This window comes from Meleagris gallopavo, chromosome 2, assembly GCF_000146605.3.
Source record: "Meleagris gallopavo isolate NT-WF06-2002-E0010 breed Aviagen turkey brand Nicholas breeding stock chromosome 2, Turkey_5.1, whole genome shotgun sequence".
Classification (NCBI taxonomy): Eukaryota; Metazoa; Chordata; class Aves; order Galliformes; family Phasianidae; genus Meleagris; species Meleagris gallopavo.
The window spans coordinates 80398847-80413900 of record NC_015012.2 but is presented as its reverse complement, the minus strand read 5'-3'; the positions used below and the strand labels follow the sequence as shown (position 1 = coordinate 80413900).

Genomic DNA, 15054 nt, shown 5'->3' with positions numbered 1-15054 from the left:
GTCAGTGTTAATCCCTTGGCACGATACATCAGACAAATGTCAGTTCATTGAGCCACAATTAACTACTCCTGCAGGTGTTTGCTGAAAAAAAAATACAGCCTTTCTCATATGATATCGTATCCCCACACTCTGAACACTGATGTAAAGAAGTCTAAGGAGGATTATCTGCATGACGTGTACTGAAGGAATCTTTCTAGAATGGTTTCACAGCAATATGGGAATAGGGGAAGTATAGTGACAAACCTTTGTGCACACTTTTGTTTCTTTTATATTCACCCTGCACCATACAGTAGCAGGCAATGTGCTTCTGTCTTACGTTTGCTGTATGACTTTCAGCCTCTTTGGTGCTTTTAGTTTGAGTTGCATTATCATTATTATTACTACTTGTTACCTGCTTAATGTTTTGGCTTTATCGCTGCCTTTTGTGAAGACTGATCTATTTCTATTCAGGTCATCAGTGCATGAGCCAGTGTGAGCTAAAAGAAGACTGTAGATACAGGCTTACAAATGCAAGTTTTGCCAAGTGTTACATTCAGAATAGTCGAATTGATTGCTGGATGTCTTCATCCAGCCTTGCAATAAGCTTGTAAGCGATTAGAAGGCTTGAAGAATGTTGGTTTCCACAGATGTTTCCATTCTTTTATGTTCTTGTGGAGAGCTGTGTGTTGCCACCAGCACTGCCAAAGGACTGGAAGCCTAATGGGCACAATAGTCCAGTGGGAATTACAACAATCTCTTTAATGATTGTGCCTTGCATGGTTGCCCTCAAATTGCTGCTGAAAAAAAAATAAAAGAACTTGTATACAGGAGGAAAAAATACAGGTTTTAAATTTCTCCTTTTTATAGCTGCTGTGTTAAATAGAGCAATTAGGAAGAATGTTACAATGTGACAACATTGTTTCATTGTGTAACAGAGTTTAATATATCCTAAGTTTAATACAGTTATGTAGAAATATTTGCATAATTCTAGAAAGCAAGTTGGGCATGTCCTGCATATATTAATTTCCTCTCTTCTCTACTCACCCCTCAGCACCAGGATGCTAGAACATGAAGTCTCCTCTTAAAGAAAGATTACACTTTTTTTACCTTTAAGATTTTGCTTAAACTCTCCAAAGTGAAGATTTTACATTTCCACTGAGAAATGACAGTGCTGTCTACGGGAAATCTAGGGAACGTGTCCACTAGACCTATGTTAATTCAGCACATCAGTTCCAAAACAGTGTAAGTGCTTATTACTGCCTGGCAGAGTCACCTGTTCTCACCACAGAAAGAGGCAACTCTGGATAGTGGCCCATTCATGCCACCTTATCCTGGGGTCTTTGACACTCGGAGAGCAGCCATGAGGATAGAACGGCCACATGACTCAGGCCCACCTCTGCCACCTCAGCCTGCTCCTGAGACCCACTCTTGGAACTGCTTCATTTCAGATGTGCCCAAGGGACTGCACTTACCCCAAACAAAGTGGCAGGTTGCAAAGACCATCAGATACAGTCCTGAGCTATTCAGCAACCCCTTCCAGCCAGATGGGAGAATTTGAGAAAGCTGGAGCTAATACTGTGCTCGTTCCTGCTTCTCTTCAGGATTATAGCACTTGTATTCTCCAGAAATAGTCTTGCTAGCACCATAGTCCTTCATGGGCTTCCCACCCACCAATACAGGCAGCTTGGTTCCTGGAGATAAAGTGTCTGGAAAATGCAGTAAATTCTGTATTTATGGAAACTGAGAAGTCCCTGGAGGTATTCACTCTGCCTGTGCAGCCATTCGGGGTGGCTGTGTAGGTTAGGAATGCAAGCTGTGATCAGTCAGTCAGAAGGGAGAGGTGCATGCCTCTGGAAGGCTCAGAAAAACACATCCCTTCCAGGTGACACAGAGGGGCCATCTTCCTACCTTCAGCACGCGCAGTAGATAGTTCAGCTAGGTCATGAGCATCTCCTGCTTCCCCCTCAGCAAAATGGAGAATAAATTCCTATATCCCTTCCTCTCTACCTACAGACTTTTCCTCTCCCCCAGAGAACACTTATTTCCCCTGATGTTTTTTGTCTGTCTGCTTTCACTTTCAGTTTCTGTTCCCATGGTTTTTGGCCTTTCCTCTCCTGTATTGCTGCACTGCCTTTGCTTTAAATGCAACCTGGGAACATGCAAGGGTGGGTCCTGTACGTTTCTTAGTGCCTTGTTGTGAGAGCCCAGTGTGCAGAGAGAGCACTGCCTCCCTGCTGGCCTGGGCAAGGCAGAAGCCCAGATTGGTATTTTTCTTCATGTGAGCAGCTGCCAGTATCCCCTGAGCAGGTTGTTCATACTTGTTGCTCAATCACACGCTTATATGGGAATTTTTGAAAACCTAATTCCAGTGCTCCATGGTGAAACATCCAGTCCAATTAATTTTCTCTCGTTATTCTTTTACGTCCTATGGCAATGAATTTTATAGGTTAATTGCATGTTTTGTTGTTTCTTATCAGATATGAATTGTCTTTTGATCTCATTTTTATAAGGAAGAGTAACTAGGAGGCATCCACCGGGCCTTCTTGTCTTTTGCTAGTTTGCATACCTCTATCTGCCATCTCATACTTGTCTTCTGACTAACTACTCCTGAATTATTTAGTCCTCTCTCACTGCACGTCTTGCCATGCCTGCAGTTATTTTGTATTTTTCCTGCTTGTAACTATGCCCATCTTTTACAGTCTGACTTAATGAGTGTGGTTATTTATCAGGCGTGTGTCTCACCCTCCGTCCTGCTGTCTTTCCCTCCAGAAGTCTTCACTGTTTTTTCCTCCACAGCAGCAGCACCCCTTTCAGGAAGGTCTGCTACCGAGCAGGGGAAAGCCTTAGACATAGTAGAGTGGCCAACACTGCTTTCCCAGTGTTTGTAGGGCATAATTTCTCTGGCACGAAGCAGTTACTGAGCAGAGCAAGTGAGGATTTATGGAAAGGAGCTGCATGTGTTACTTGTGGTTTGTGTCCTTGGTTGGATACAAACTGGGCTGGTGAACAGCGCCAAAGATAGAATTTTAAATATCTTTCTGTTGGCCTGTCTTAAAGCCAAATAAAGCTCAGGCTGAATCATTGTTGCCGTCTTCCTTCTGGCAGATGCATATCAATAACCTTAGGATCAATTATTGGAGAAGGCTAATAAAGTATAAATCCATGAAAGGCTGGTAATTGAAGTTAATCTTAGCTTGCAGGAGGCCCTTGGTTTCTTAAGATTTATTGAGCCAGCTGTTAATAATTATAAAGATGTTTGCTGAGTACTTATTCAGTCCACAGAAAGAGCGTATACTCTACAGTGCTATGAACCTTAACTGCTAACTCTACAAAGGAGAAATGTGGGAACATTTGATGTCATTATTCCTATCTGGACTGAATCAAAAATTTAAATTTCAGTATTTAGAGTCATAGAATCATAGAATGGCCTGGGTTGAAAAGGACCACAATTATCATGTAGTTTCAACCCCCTGTTATGTGCAGGATCACCAACCACCAGACCAGGCTGCCCAGAACCACATCCAGCCTGGCCTTGAATGCCTTCAGGGATGGGGCATCTACAACCTCCTTGGGCAACCTGTTCCAGTGCGTCACCACCCTCTGAGTGAAAAACTTCTTCCTAATATCTAACCTAAATCTCCCCTATCTTAGTTTAAAACCATTCCCCTTTGTCCTATCACTATCTACCCTCATAAACAGTCTTTCCTCTTTCTGTTTTTACACTCCCTTAAGTATTGGAAAGCCACAATGAGGTCTCCCCAGAGCCTTCTCTTCTCCAAGCTAAACAAGCCCATTTCCTTAGCCTTTCCTCACAGAGAGGTGCTCCAGCCCTCTGATCTTCTTAGTGGTCCTCGTCTGGACCCATTGTTGAGCTACTGTGATTCTTAGCCCACTGAGAAGTATTTTGGCTCTCTATAACAAAAGGTAAAATGACATTATTTATTATACATTTGTCATAATGACTTGAAAATGTGCTACTTTTACACAGTAGCAGTGAGCATATACTTTTAGCTCATGGGCATCTTAATGAATAATATCACTTGATCCATGTTTGAGAATTAAGTTAGTTTCTTATTAGAAACCTTGATTTAAAATGTTAAAATAAAAATCTGACCCATCTTCCTCATTCTTGATCTTTATGAAGGAATATTTTGTATTTCTGTCAAAAAATAATCACATCCAATACTGATTTTTAGGAAATATTCCTTGCTTTTATATTTCAGAAATTTTTTTACCTACAGATGCCAAATTTGTATTTTGTTAGCTTTGCTAAAGAGTAACTTGGACTTGTTTCCAATTTAATTTCCTTTGGTTTGGGAGCAACATATGACTACATTGTATGGCAAAGGGTTTTATTCAAGGTGTAGCAAAGATAGACTAAGATGCCTGTGAAGAAAGGGATTCACTGATGCTGCTTGGGGTATTTGTATATAGAGAAAACTTGAGATAATCTCCTCCCTAGTGTAGAAACAGTGTGTGTTTCCTGTGGTTAAAGCAAGAAATCTTAAGATAATCATTTTTATTTAGAATGGAGTGAAAAAATACTTCAAATGCTGAGCCAGCTTTCAAATGTTTAGCAGCAGTTTTATAGCAGGTTTGTTTTGTGTTTCCCCATTCCACTTCCCTTCTTATTTTCTGTTGATGCATATAGAAGCCTGGGCCACAACCTGAAATCATAGAATCATACTTAGAGTATCCTGAGTTGTAAGTGACAGACAAGGATCAAGTCCAACTCCTGGCTCCACACTGTACCTGAGATTGTTAACTGTGCTTATTTTCCATGGCACTGAAAATACGTGAAATATTACTTATTTGTATTATACTGTTACACTTCATTTTTATTATTTCATTATTATCTAGATTTTATACATCATATAAATAACACCATGTGTTATTTTATATGCATGTTGTAAATTCTAATGTAATTTATCATAAGTAATATCAATTCCTACTATTTTCTTTCAGCCACAAAATATAAGGTTACATACTGGTGAGCTGCTTGTCTAAACAGACAGACTTTGGCTCTGTTAAAATAACTTGTATTCCAAAGAAATGTCCGTATTTCCAGGAAGCCACTTTCATTTCACATTAAAATAATTTGCTTACTCATATGATTCCAGTACATTGCAAATGAAAAATAGAGATGAAGAGAAAGGTTCAAGACAATTAGTCTCTTTTGATCTTGTCTCTGGGGTAAGGCTCAGCTGATGAGTAAGAAAACCTGAGTTTGCACGCATAGATCAGCTTTAGTGCACTGCTTAGAATTAAAGCCGGTGACTAATGTAACCATTGTTGGAAGAAGAAAAAGATCAGTAGAGTAGAAGTTGTTACTTCTGTTTTTCTTAAATTTCACTCCAGTGCTTAGAGAGTATTACACGTTTGTCTAACTTCTTAATTTTCTGTCTACTGTTGCCATGCAGTCCTGTCTTCCTGTTTTTCTACAGCAATAAAAATCAATTTTCACACTCATCTGTTTATCTCTGAAAAGGATCTTGGTAGACAAACCTATTTCATTTTCTTCCTTCTAAAAATATCAAGTAGTTTCACATCTTGAAAAACAATTACAACAGGAAGCAAAATCACCAACATGTTTTGCCAGCAAGGATAATTAAGACAGTTTCCATCCAGAGATGTCATATATTTGAAAACCCAAAGACCTTTTGGCTGGAGTGACAACAACATCTGCAAAAATCAGCATCATCTATCCCAAGAATTTCCTGAAGATATCCTGCCAATTATTTTTACTAGTAGGTGACGATTAATCATAACCTGTCTGGCATCCAAGCAGAGAGATCTGGTCTCTGACCAGAAAAGAAAAGCCTATATTCAGACATTGCTGAAAGCAAATTCTGCCAGGACTCAATATATTAAGCACCATTATTTTTAGTGTATTCAAAACTCAAGAGTGTCTTGGATTGCTTGTTTTTTTTTGTTTTTTTTTGTTTTTTTTTGTTATTGTTAATGATGATGGTTAAGCTTTTATATTTGTTTGTTTGTTTGTTTGTTTCAAAGCTGAAATCTTATTTCTGCAAATTTGCTCAGGTTTTCTGTGGGAAGTGCAGAACGGAGTTTCCTGCCCTCCCCATTTGCTCTAGAGATGTTCAGGAAATATAATTCAATGGATGACATCAAAATGATTTTTTATAGGATTAAAAACAACATCATATCATTTTTCAGAGGGCAAATTCAGGTAACCTAAGAAGACTGTATGTCTCCAGAATAGTCTCCAAAAATCCAGTTTGCAGATTTTGACAATCTTCTACAAAATGAACTGGGCTTTATCAATAGTGCTGTTCCTTCCAATGCGACAATTAAAAAACTATGATAACATCCATCAGCTCTCTTATTATGGTATCGATTGCCTCTCTATTTGGAGATTTAATTCCAAATTCAATCCTAAAATTATTTTCCAATAAAGATTTTGCATCTTTTTAAGATAAAAATATTGAAAATTCTTGACTTCTGAGGTTAATGTTTAGAGGGGGTCATTGGAAGTTCAACCCATGTTAGGCCAGATTTTGTTGCTTTAACTATGTGAAATATCCCTCTGATTTTGTAGCAGTGGGACTATTCACAGAGCAAAGGAACTGCCACCTGGCAAAAACATTGCAGTTTGCCTCTTTACAAATTAACTATTGCATCATGCTCTAATGCTGGATTTTGTTCTTTGCCTTCTTGAACCAGTAGAGGGAAGTGGTTAATCCCTTGTTTGAAGCTAAAAGCATTTTTGTAGCCAGTTGAGATGACCTTTTCCATTCTGTGACCTTTCTCAACAAGTGCTCAATGAATAATGATACAATTATTTTCCTCTCTGAATGCCCCTCTGTTTGGATATTCAGAAGCCTGCCTTAATCTCTGTGGATGTCTTCTTTTATTTTTTAAGCAAACCTACAGGAGCATAAAATACACCAAGACTGGATACGTTACTGGCTTTGAAAAAGTCTGCTGTTCCTGGAGATGAGTTTATATAAATTTAAGAATCTAGAAAAAAAAAAAAAAAAAAAAGAAACCTTATTTTCCTCTACTGCTGCAGGTGTAAATCATTAGGCTATACTTTAACTGCCTTAAGCAGCCAATTGATATCAGTATAGGATAGATCCCACTGAAAATATTTTTGTTATATTTCTGTAGTGTGGCATGCTGGAATATAGTGCTCCAGAATGTGTGTTGTGTTAATTGTGTGCCAAAGTGTCCGATTAAAATTCGAAGTACGTTTCTACATTGGTTAAATGATACTCTCAGGCCCCAGCCAACTAGCTATGGAGATTGTTGCAGAAAAAAAATTGAAGGGAGTTCTGATAATAGCAATAAGCACTTGAAAGGACCGGTATATTTCTATGATTTCTATAGTAATTATTTCTATATGGGTGTTGTCGTAAGTCTGGGTTCAAACTTATTTTAAACCCTTAGCAAGTGGGAATAATTGCTTACTGTGCTACAGTATGCATATATGAGTGTAACCTGTACCGTTGTCACCATCTGGAGTTGACTTCAAAATATGCTTGATGCTCTCAGTAGATTATAGAGCTCAGCAGCTACATCACAGGATTAAATTGCTTTTTTATCATGAGTAACTTTGAAATTTATGGTAATTAATGGTACTGAGAACTATTCATGAGAAATGACCACTAGAAGACACCTCTCCAGCTCATAAATAGTAACTCTCGACCAAGAAAGTAAGCCTTACAAGGACATCCTAAGTGTAGCCTAAATATTATTACACAGTTGCCAGTGAATTTCCTCTGTGTGTTAATAAAGCTGAAGGCTACATAAACTACATTTTTCAGATATTCTTCTTGTTCCTGCATTTTTGGAAGCAGATATATCCTACTCTTGTCCTAGGTCAGTGCATCTCTGTTCTGTAGTGGGAACAGACATGGTAATTGACAACCATTGCAGTTTCTGCATATTCTTAACAGTGCAAACTCATGGCATTTTCTGTGAATTTATAGCAAATACTATTTTGGAGATATAGGAATGATTCTGAAATGACTAAATGCTGCTCATTTTCTGTTCTGATAAAGACAGTGAAAAAATATTGCAATATCCATTTAATCTGTATTGGCTAAAATTGGTATATTTATTTAGAAGGAAAGGACATTCCAACCCATCAGTATTAAATGCAGACAACGTATTAAGTGCAGAAAAAGCTGACACTATTTTTTTATTACATTATATTTTAAACAAGATGCAAGAAAAAGAGAGAAATTGCAGGTTTGATAGTAGTTTGAGTATGTATATGAGCTATGGGTAGGTGAGGGATGGTCATTAATTACATTTTCCATGTTAATTGCAGGGGAATTGGACTGGATGACCTTTAAAGGTCCCTTCCAACTCAAGTTGTTCTATGCTTCTATGATTTCCTAGCATCATCCTGATATCATTTCTGTAACTTTAGAGATTGTCCTGATGGTATATGAATCATAGAATGAATTACAGAATAGTTTGGGTTGGAAGGGACCTTAAAGATTATCTAGTTCTATCCCCCCTTACTATGGGCAGGGACACCTCCCACTAGACCAGTTGCTCAACACCCCATCCAGCCTGGCCTTGAGTGCCTCCAGGGAAGGGGCGTTCACAGCCTCACTGGATAACCTGTTCCAGTGTCTCACCACCCTCACAGTAAAGAATTTCTTCCTAATATCTAGTCTAATTCTCTTCCCTGAAGAGGAAAACCTCTTCCAGTTTAAAACCATTTCCCTTTGTCCTGTCACTACATGCCCTTATAAAATGTCCCTACCCAGCTTTCCTGTAGGTACTCTTCAGGTACTGGAAGGCTGCTCTAAGGTCACCCTGGAGCCTTCTCTTCTCCAGGCTGAAAAGCCTTCAATCTCTCAGCCTGTTCTTGTAGGGGAGGTGCTCCAGCCCTCTGATCATCTTCATGGTCCTCCTCTGGTCCTGCTCCAACAGCTCCATGTCCTTCTTGTGTTGGCGGCCCCAGAACTGGATGCAGTACTCCAGGTGGAGTCTCATGAGAGCAGAGTAGAGGGGCAGAATCACCTCCCTTGACCTGCTGGTCACACTTCTCTTGATGCAACCCAGGATATAGTTGGCCTTCTAGGCTGCAGGTGGACATTGCCAGCTCATGTTAAATCTTTCATCAACCAACACTCCAAATGCTTCTCCTCAGGGCTGCTCTCAAGCCATATCAAGGCTTTGGGATGTTTTACTAAGGTTTCCATGCTCAGCCTTTTATCTGTTCCCATCAAATTTTGTAACTGGTACTGTAAAACTTTAAAGCATGCAATAAGCTCACAGTAGGGACCGTATTGGAAAAGCCATGACAAATAAAACAACCCATTATGATTATTTGTGAGGCCTCTTTTTATAATTAGGAATCTCCCGATCAGTCCATGACCACTGGAAGTACTTCCTCTGTGAAGTGAGGAACTCAGATTGGTGCATCCTTCATGAGCTATAACTGCATTTCATGTTCTTGCATTACTGGGCTTTGGTCACTTGTCTTTACTTACATGTCACTATTTTAATGAGATTGGACAATATATAAAAATATAATATGTTATATGCATCATTCTGGATCATCAGTTTTCTTTTTTTCTGGGCCCATCAAGTGTTAACATAGTGACTGTCACATTAAAAAGCTTTTACCACGTTACTATTAACAAAGCTTCTATGTAATATTGGGAATTTTGAGCAGTACTAGATGAAAGGTCTGAAATGAAAGAATACTTTGCGTGAAATTTAATTTGAAATTAAATTTAAAGTTGCCAAGAAGATCCAGAACTTCAGACTGGAGTTAATGAGGGAGGATGCTGTCTGCAAAGATAGTAATATAAGAGATATTTCTAAATATTGAATAAAATCCACCTCATAGCTGAGGAGATGCTTAAAATTTTGAAAGATCCCAAAATATTAGCTTGAAATAAATCAAAGAAATAAGTGTGCTTCAGGAACATTCGTTCTTCTAGTAAGTCATGACAGGGATGTTCTGAACTATATTGCCCATTATTCATTCACATTCCAGTGTTTGCTGGTGCTTTACAGCAAGATAGGGTGAATCTTTAGTCCCAGCTCAGTTAATCAAAATACTTCTATTTTCTTCTATAAAATTAAGATTTTGCCTGTAATTCACTTTCTGGCTTTGTTTTTTAGTTTCTGATTTTCCAGTTTTATCTCTAAAAGATAAGAGGAAAATATTGATAGAATTTTCTTAAAGCCTTCTTAAAATACAGAAATACCACGGAGATTTTACCTATAAGCCAGAAGAAATGATACTTGAGTTATGCTGGATAAAAATGTTATCGGGAAAGAATCATATTCAACTTTTAATTTTCCAGTACAGATGTGCTTAGATAAGAAAGCAATTTTAACATATTCAGAAGTGACTTTGAAGTGTTGCAACTTTTTGTTTGGACTCTGTTTTCATTCCAGGAGAGGTTTATTTTGATTTATCTTACACCTGTTCCTGGCAAGGAACACTACACTGAAATAATCTGCTTGCCTGCCTCCGAGGAAACAGAGCCAGGGAAGGCTGCCTTTGGAAATGGACACACTCTTTCCTTCCCAGCCTGAGGAGGTTTTTTGGAGGAGGAGTGTATTGTGAAGAGGTGAAGAAAATGAGAAATGTGTGAAAGAAACACCAGTAGACTGGGAAGGCTCTCTTCCCTCCTCCAACTGTTTTTAAGCATGTGTCCATGCATTTTCTGTTCACCCGCTCCCTCGTGCCTTTCTCACCACTTTGCCTCTCTTCCTCTCTGCTCTCCATCTTGAAAGGTCTATATGAGTTGGTAATTCCCTTGGACCAATACTAAAGAGAGGGAGAAATGAGCTACGCTGTTGTTGGCTTCTTCATCTCACATGGTCAGAAGGGACCAGAGACCTTCGGTGGGGCAGAAGGACAGAGTGTTCCCAACAGATGCTGTGCAGTGCTGGGAGCAGAGAATTAATCTGAATTTTTTGCACTGTTATAACAAAAGCTGCCAGAATTCCTGGTATGGGAAAGAATAAGTGAAGGGACAAATCATTTGCTTTTCAAAAAAAAAAAGTCACATTGAAAGCAGCTGAGGGAAACCAAAACTCTCCGAAAGCACATAAATCATTTCTGGACCAAAAACGTAATTCCTAATATTTGGATGATATTTTCCAAGTTGTAAGACTGTTTTTCTGGAGTGCGCACTGTTTTTTGAAAATATCTGATTTGCTGATAGCTTCCCACACTAATTAGAAATGGCTGTTATATTGGTGCTGTGCTCAGGGCAGTGTGGATCAAGCCAAGCTAAATCTTCTAGTAACCAGAGATACTCCTTCTTCAACACAGTCCACATTGCTCACAGCTTTTTTGCCCACCCTACATGAGCCTCAGATCCAGATAAACACTCCTAAATATAGAAGATTGCTTGTAGGTGGGTATGTATGTGCTGCACATCCATACTTCCAGTCGGACAAGATCTAGGGCTTAGTTCAGTGGGATAAATAGAGGTGTCCTCTGTTACATGATATTCCCTGCTCTCCAGCTACTTCTCCAGAAGGGCACAGGCTTCCCAAGACTGAGGGCATATCTACTGGACCTAGTGGATGTCTCAGATACCTTAGGGCATCTCGGATGGCACTGGTCAAATAAATTCAGGCAGATGAAACAATCCTCTTTTGCCAAGCCCTGAGCACAAGTCAGCTGAGCAGTCAGCACGAGCCTTCCTAAGGGTTAGCACACCACACTTAGCTGGCATGATTGCCTTGTGCTGCATAGGGTATAGGCACCTGATTCACAACTTAAGACTTTAAATGTCAACGTGGAGCTGAATCCAACTGCACTTCTTTTTATGGTCCACATTAGGATTGTTGACATCTTTAACTTTTCCCAATCAATTATCCTGTTTCTGAATTCTTACCCAGTCCAGCTGCATCTGATTACTATGCTCTTGAGCTCTGCACTGTGCAGAGACACCCCAGGATATATTATCTATTTCTGGTTCTCTAAACTTGTTAGATTTACGTCTAGAAGCAAATTCAGTTTTACAGTAGCCAACTTATGGTAGCCAAATATGATCCATCTATGTAGAAGCCAAAATGTCAGAGCAGAAGACAAGCAGAAGGTCAGTCCAGGCTTGTGTACTTGTCCAACAGCGACACTAGTCAGCAATGGGTGGTTAGGGAAGATCACACAAGGAGGACAAGCATGCAGTAATATTTCTCAGCCTCTAGTGCCTGATACTTTGAGACTTCCTGAGCCAGAAGTAGGGTCTAGGTGTTTATTTGACCTGGATTGTTTTCTCCTATGAGATTATCCAGTTGGTTTTGAACTCATGTAAACTTTTGTTGGCTTGTGGCAAGGATTTGTGCAATTTTACAGGACGCTCCTTGAACCACAAAAGTGTCTGTACCCTTAATAGTACGGTAAGATGGCAAAGCCATCTTGGCACAAGGTGAGTGTTATACCTAACACAAAAGAAGTAAAACTCGTGTTAGCATGAAGTTCTCGTATGTGGATATGGTTTTAGTTTATTCTTGCATATTAACATACAAGCAAACAGCACAAAATCTTAAGATTTAAACCATGTACTTTGTTAAAAAAAAAAAAAGACTTTAAGCTTTTAAAGGTCAGGAACTTAATGATGAGGTGGTGAAGTAACCGTGTTTTCTCTGTTCCTTTCCACTCTCTGCATACCAGTATGTCTGCCCCAATAATCACAAAAGAACATTATTCCTTCTCACAGTATCCATGTGCCTTCACTGTTATCTTTTCATCTCCCTTTAAATGCTGTTCTGGCTCAGAGGACAGTTGGCTGATTAGTTCATGCAGAACAAACTCGCTCTCACAGTTTGAATCTGTGACCTGAAGAAATAAATCCTAACACTTGCTAGGCTGCAAAAAACATCTTACCAAGCTGCCAACTAAAAGAATGCTTCTGAGTGCCCAGCACTATATTTTTTCCTTTCCAGGAAATGGTACATCAGAGGAGTTGGGTTCAGAAACTGTATGCCTGAACAGTGTTTGTACCCACAGGAAACCAATAAGTCTGATTCCACTGGACTCTCATCACTGAGGCAGCTCTATTTTCTTCTTCTTTCTTTTTTTTCTTTCCTTTTCTGGCTTTTCAATAGGAAAGTTGCTATGTGAAAGGGGAAAGCATTCATAATTTGTTCAGGTACTGCACCAGTCTTCAAAGTTCAAACATGAGGATCCTTCAAATCTGCTCCTCTTATTCATATGTTTTCGAAATGACTGTCATCAGTTTTCACCCTAGAAATCTCTCAGGGCATACTCTGACTCCAGCCCTCACTTCACATCCTGTCTGAAACAGAATTCTCTGTTTTGGATTTCCACCTGTAGCCTCTCTTTTGCCCTCAGTCAGCTCATAACAATACATGTTATTGATTGGTACATGGACATTAATGTTTTCTATAATGTATTTCTTTCAGACATCATTGTTCTCATCGCTTCAATAGCAGTTGTTTCTGCAAAAACTCAGGGTAACATTTTTGCAACATCAGCACTGAGAAGTCTTCGTTTCCTACAGATCCTTCGTATGGTGCGCATGGACCGAAGAGGAGGCACTTGGAAATTGTTAGGTTCAGTAGTTTATGCACATAGCAAGGTATGTAATCATAAGTGCTGGTTTTGAGGTCTTCAATGGATTCAGCAAGAATCCAAGGGAATAAATACTAACCAATTTTGAGCAGAATATCTAGAATTTCTTGAAATGACATCAGTGGTATTGAGCATTGCTACAGTTATGTGAGGCCATATTAAATGGTCTCACCAACTAAAAGGTTTTTGAACATGTTGAAAATGTTGGATTTGATGTGCTACTGTAATTCTACATATACTAGTGAAGTTCCTAGCACATCAAAGGAGTGGTCCATTTTTAAAGAAAATTTGTATCAGCAGGGAAGCATTTGACTTTTAACTACTCAAATGCCGAAAAAAGGATATAGATATTTTCACTGTGTCTTTCTTGAAGTGCCATTCTGTTCAATCATTCAAATGGATATTAATCTCTGCTTTGTTTTATCTAGGAATTAATCACAGCCTGGTACATAGGATTTTTGGTACTCATCTTTTCATCTTTCCTGGTTTATCTGGTGGAAAAAGATGCAAATAATCAGTTCTCCACATATGCAGATGCTCTCTGGTGGGGCACAGTAAGTACACAAAAAGAATACATACTGCTTCGTGAGTATGCTAGAGTGCTTTGGATTGCACCTGCTGTTGATTTTAACTTAGTGAGATATTCTGTGATTTGTTTCCACTGGCAGAACGCTGGTCCCAGAGTCTCCCTACACCTACTCCAGCTATTCATTTGTACATCCATAGTTCATTTTACTCCATGCTACAGAACAGCTGTTTATGAGTTTCTGCTGCAAATCAGATCATTGAACCTCCAAGAGAACAAAGCATTTTACTTTTTAAGCCAGATCTTTTCAGTAATGTATTTTGTAGTAATGTCCCACAAGGAGCTGCTTTGATCCAAATGAGAGCTGTAAGCTGCAGAGCAGGAAGTGTCAGGGAAGTGGGAATAAAATTCTTACATCAGCTTTGCAGTGAAAGGAAGTGTTTTTTCACTGCCCTTAGAATGAAATTCTTTTTCCTTCCTTGTGCCTTGAGGACAAAAAGGCAAGAATAAATATTCCTATTCTGGTTTAGCAGTGTTTTTTACAGTTGTAAAAGCCCTGATTTAGTTGAGCATTTAAGGTCTTGCTTAACTATCAAATCAATTACTTTGTTGAAATCTGTGGGATGTAAGTACATGCCTGACTGCTTTTCCAAAAGTAGGAGGATTATATGAATGCTTATATGTTTAAATAAACCAGGCTTTAAATGAACAATGAAGTAATGACGACCTAGGTGTCTAAGTAGTTGCTTTATACTTTTATGGCTCAATGTAAAGCTTTTTTTTTTTTTTCTTGTCTTTTTTTTTCTTTTTTTTTTCTGAAATATGCTCTGTAATGAGCTAGACCTCTGTACTATGTGGGAGTTACTTGAGCTAGACCTCTGTACTATGTGGGAGTTACTTGAACAGCAGCTAGATTACTTGCCCCAACAAATCCTATTGCGGAGCTATTGCCAAGCAGTAAAAAAAATGTGGAGGTTGTTGTTTTGTGATTTATTTATTT

The 15054-nt window shown here is 39.0% G+C and overlaps 1 protein-coding gene across 1 annotated transcript in view; it reads left to right on the top strand.

Moving 5' to 3' along the window:
* The window catches only part of KCNQ5 (potassium voltage-gated channel subfamily Q member 5), an 87141-nt gene that overhangs the window by 27423 nt on the left and 44664 nt on the right, over positions 1 to 15054 (top strand). Inside the window, exons 4-5 of the mRNA XM_031552243.1 lie at positions 13360 to 13535; positions 13957 to 14082. Of these exons, the coding sequence (XP_031408103.1) occupies positions 13360 to 13535; positions 13957 to 14082 (302 nt within the window). The remainder of the gene's footprint in view (positions 1 to 13359; positions 13536 to 13956; positions 14083 to 15054) is intronic.